We start from the raw sequence: 3791 nt of genomic DNA, 5'->3' as shown, positions 1-3791 counted from the left end.
GCGGAAGCCCCCACACCCGACCCCACTCCCCAGCAGCAGCACCGGGCAGGGCAGTTGAAGCAGAGAAACCCTAGTGCCCCAACCCCATTGTCAGCACAAGCTGAGGAGCGGGGGAAGCCCCAGCCTAGCGTGCCCCAACCCTGTCCCCAGCAGAAGCCAGGAGGGGCAGGGGAAGCCCCCACTGCCCCGTCCCCGGCAGACGCTACAGGGTGGCAGGGGAAGACCCCGCACCCAACCCTACTCTCTGGCCTAAGCGCCTGGTGGGTGGGGCAGGAGACACCCGAGGGCCCTGACCCTGGTCCCCTGCAGAAGCACTGGGGGTGGCGGAGGAAGCCCCAACATCAGGACCCCTGCTGCGGCCCTGGGACTGGAGGATCTCTCGTTATCGACCACAGTCTCAGGGCTGGGGAAGTTCATAATAAATAAATGGAGATATCCTATCTCCTAGAATGGACCTTGAAATGTCATTGAGTCCAGCCCCCTGCCTTCACTAGGAGGACCAAGTACTGATTTTGCCCCAGATCCCTAAGTAGCCCCCTCAAGGATTAAACTCACAACCCTGGGTTTAGCAGGTCAATGCTCAAACCACTGAGCTATCCCTCCCTCCCTGTGGCCCTGAAACCATGGCAGGAGGACAGTGCTTCTCTGGTCTTGAGGTCGCAGTGCGGGGGGGGGGGACAGAGAGGAGCAAACGCATTGTGGGGCCACAGTGGGAGGACCCTGGGTGGAACAGGGTAGGGCCCCAGGGAAGGGGCAGAAAGATGTGGGGCCGTGGGTGGGGACACAGGAGGAAGGGGCGAAATGGGCACGGGACTGTCACTGCAGGTGCATTTGCTCTGGCCCAGGACCCCAAAAACCTTAATCTGCCTCTGGCTGGGAGCCAGGACAGGTTGCATCCCCAGCCCTGAAAAGGGAGTGGAGTCTAGTAGTTAGAGCAGAGGAAGTGGGAGGCCAGGCATCAAGTTGTATTAAGCACTGGCAGTGTGACTTGGTTCATCTCCCTTTTCTCCCCTGTCCCCATGTTTCATTCCCAGTCCCCCCACAGAAGGGCATCCTGCAGCACCCCCTGCTGGGGGGACACTGTCTTGCTGGAGCCCCGCTGTCCTGTCCATTCCCCGTCCCCCTCCCCCCACCCTTCCTGGCAGCTGAGATCCCTGCTCCCCCCGGAGTTGGTGAGTTTGCTCAGTGCTGAATTAAGCAAGCTGCAGCTGCACACACCGCCCGCCCCACCCCCCCGCCCCCCCGCAGTGGGGATTGGTGACGCCCATCCCAGCCAGCGGGGATATAGCCGGGGGCCGTGTGGCTGCAGGGGATGAAGATGGCACTCGGCTGAGCACCTCTCACTCTACCGAAAGCAACTCAGGGTGAGTCTCCACCACTCGCCCTCTGTCTCTTTTATTCCTCCTTTGCTCTCTCTCCATCTGGCATGATGCCCTCCATTGCCACCTGCGGGTGCAACTTCCCTACTCCTGGCCTCCTGCCAGCCAGGCATGGGCTGGGGGTAGTGCCAGCCCGCAGGATCCTGACAGGCCTGTAGTTCCAGTGCAAAGATGTGCTGCCCGGGCATGGCTGGGCATGAATTCACCAGTGCCCCCTGCACGGCCCCTACCACAGCCTGGGATCCAGCTGCTTCTCCTTCCTCCTCCCCAAAACTCCCACACATCCGCATCCCAACGGCAGTGCCTCCTGCACCAGCCCCCTGCCCGCCGGCCATTACAGCACAGCTGCTCTGTGTCCCCCTGGCTCTGCTCCCACCTCACTCCCAACCCGCAGCCCCTGTTACTCCAGCCTGGCCTCCCCCCACCCACAGCCCTGCTGATGCCTCAGTCCCAACCAGCAGCCCTCTGCCCACCTAGATTCGCACCTGGGCTGCTCTGCGGCTTTGCCGAGTCCTGTCAGGACCATGCATGGGCAGAGGGGCTGCATGGGGAGCCCAGCACCCCATCCGTCGCGTGGAGATGTTGTCCATCTCTGAGCCCTGATGTTATTCTGGCTCCTCTCTACCGGAGCATCAGGTGCAGCCAGGACACGGGGCCAGCTGAGGGGACATGATGGCAGAGAAGGAGCTGAGTGTGGGGGGGCACCGAAGTGGGGACCTGGCTAACTGCCACCTGACTCCCTCTGCTCGACACACCCCTCCACCCACTGGTACCCACGGGTGTGACCCCGGGTTCCCCTCCTCAACTCCGCTCATACTTTCCCCTCCTGACAAGCTGCCTCCGTTCAATGGCTGAGACGCTGTGGTCCAGATTTCCAAAGGTACTTAGGGGCATTCAGATGCATTGGGACTTTTCAGAAGCAGCTCAGGCACCGAACTCCCATTGGGCGCACCTGGATTAGGTGTCTAAATCCCTTTGGCGTTCTGGCCCCAAAACGACACAGCAAGTCTGTGGCAGGATAGGGAGTTGAACCCACAACCTAGGCTAGTGGCCTCACGACAGGGCTACCCTTAGACTTGGGGGGCTGGTTACTGAGCAACATCTTTGCTTCCTGTGCATGTGTGTGTCCAGCACGATGGGACAAGAGAACTGGACAGTGGTGACCACATTCGTCCTCCTGGGCTTGTCCCCTGCCCGTGAAGTCCAGCTCATCCTCTTCTTCCTCTTCCTGCTCTTCTACACCGTCATCCTCCCGGGCAACGTCCTCATCATCCTCACTGTCTGGGGTGACCCCCGCCTGGGCTCCCCCATGTATTTCCTGTTGGCCAACCTGGCCTTCCTGGACATCTGCTACTGTTCTGTCACCCCCCCAAAGATGCTGGCTGACTTCTTCTCTCGCCGCAAGACCATCTCCTACATGGGCTGCATGGCCCAGATCTTCTTCCTCCACCTCCTGGGGGCGGCTGAAGCCTTCCTCCTTCTCACCATGGCTTATGACCGCTACGTGGCTGTCTGCCAGCCCCTGCGCTACACTAGCATGGTAAGCAGGGGGGTCTGCTGGGCCCTGGTGGGGGCATCTTGGGCAGGGGGCTTTATTCACGCCATCATCCTGGTAGGGTTGATTGCCCAGCTCCCGTTCTGTGGCCCCAACGTTCTGGACAACTTCTTCTGCGATGTGCCCCAGGTGATCAAGCTGGCCTGCACCGACACTGCCCTGGTGGAGATCCTGACCTTCTCCAACAATGGGCTGGTCATACTGCTGTGCTTCCTTCTCCTCCTGGTCTCCTATTCCCTCCTCCTGCTCAAGCTCCGGGCATGCGCTCCCCGGGGCCAGAGCAAAGTGGCCTCCACCTGCATCACCCACATCATCGTCGTCTTTGTCATGTTTGTGCCGGCCATCTACATCTACTGCCTTCCCTTCCGCGCTGTCCCCCTGGAGAAGGTGGTAGCCGTGCTGCACACCGTGGTCTTCCCCCTCACCAACCCCATGATCTACACCCTCAGGAACAAGGAGGTGAAGTCGGCCATGAGGAGGATGGTTGGCAGATATGGGTCTTGGGGAAGGGAACTGAGCAAGTAATCATAGAAAATTGCAGACTTTGGGAATGTTTTTCGTACATGCATGGCCAGAGTCTTATTTCAGTTACACCTGAGCATATTTGTACTATCTAAGGAGTAAATCTGTAGTAGTGATAAAGTTATAGTGGAGTAAATCACTAGTATCTATGGACTAACTGTCTAATAATTTTGTTCAAACTATTGAGTCATTCTGAAGAACCTCTGGAGCAATTCTATACTAATTTTGTAGGATATATACAGTGTAGCCCAGATCCTCAAAGCTATTTAGGTCCCTAACTCCCATTGATTTCAACAGCAGTAAGGAGCCTGGAGTTATTTGAAGATCTGTGCCTA

The 3791-nt window shown here is 58.6% G+C and overlaps 1 protein-coding gene across 1 annotated transcript; it reads left to right on the top strand.

Annotated features, from left to right (window-relative positions):
- Positions 1 to 2514: 2514 nt before the first annotated feature.
- LOC117885884 (olfactory receptor 4N5-like) lies at positions 2515 to 3791 on the top strand. The gene has a single exon (XM_034787413.1). It carries the CDS (start codon positions 2515 to 2517, stop codon positions 3457 to 3459), a length of 945 nt encoding a protein of 314 aa, XP_034643304.1. The 3' UTR covers positions 3460 to 3791.

The sequence above is a fragment of the Trachemys scripta genome, chromosome 12 (genome assembly GCF_013100865.1).
Source record: "Trachemys scripta elegans isolate TJP31775 chromosome 12, CAS_Tse_1.0, whole genome shotgun sequence".
In the NCBI taxonomy this organism is placed as follows: domain Eukaryota; kingdom Metazoa; phylum Chordata; order Testudines; family Emydidae; genus Trachemys; species Trachemys scripta.
The sequence above is the reverse complement of the archived record's forward strand: the minus strand, read 5'-3'. Positions and strand labels throughout refer to the sequence as shown.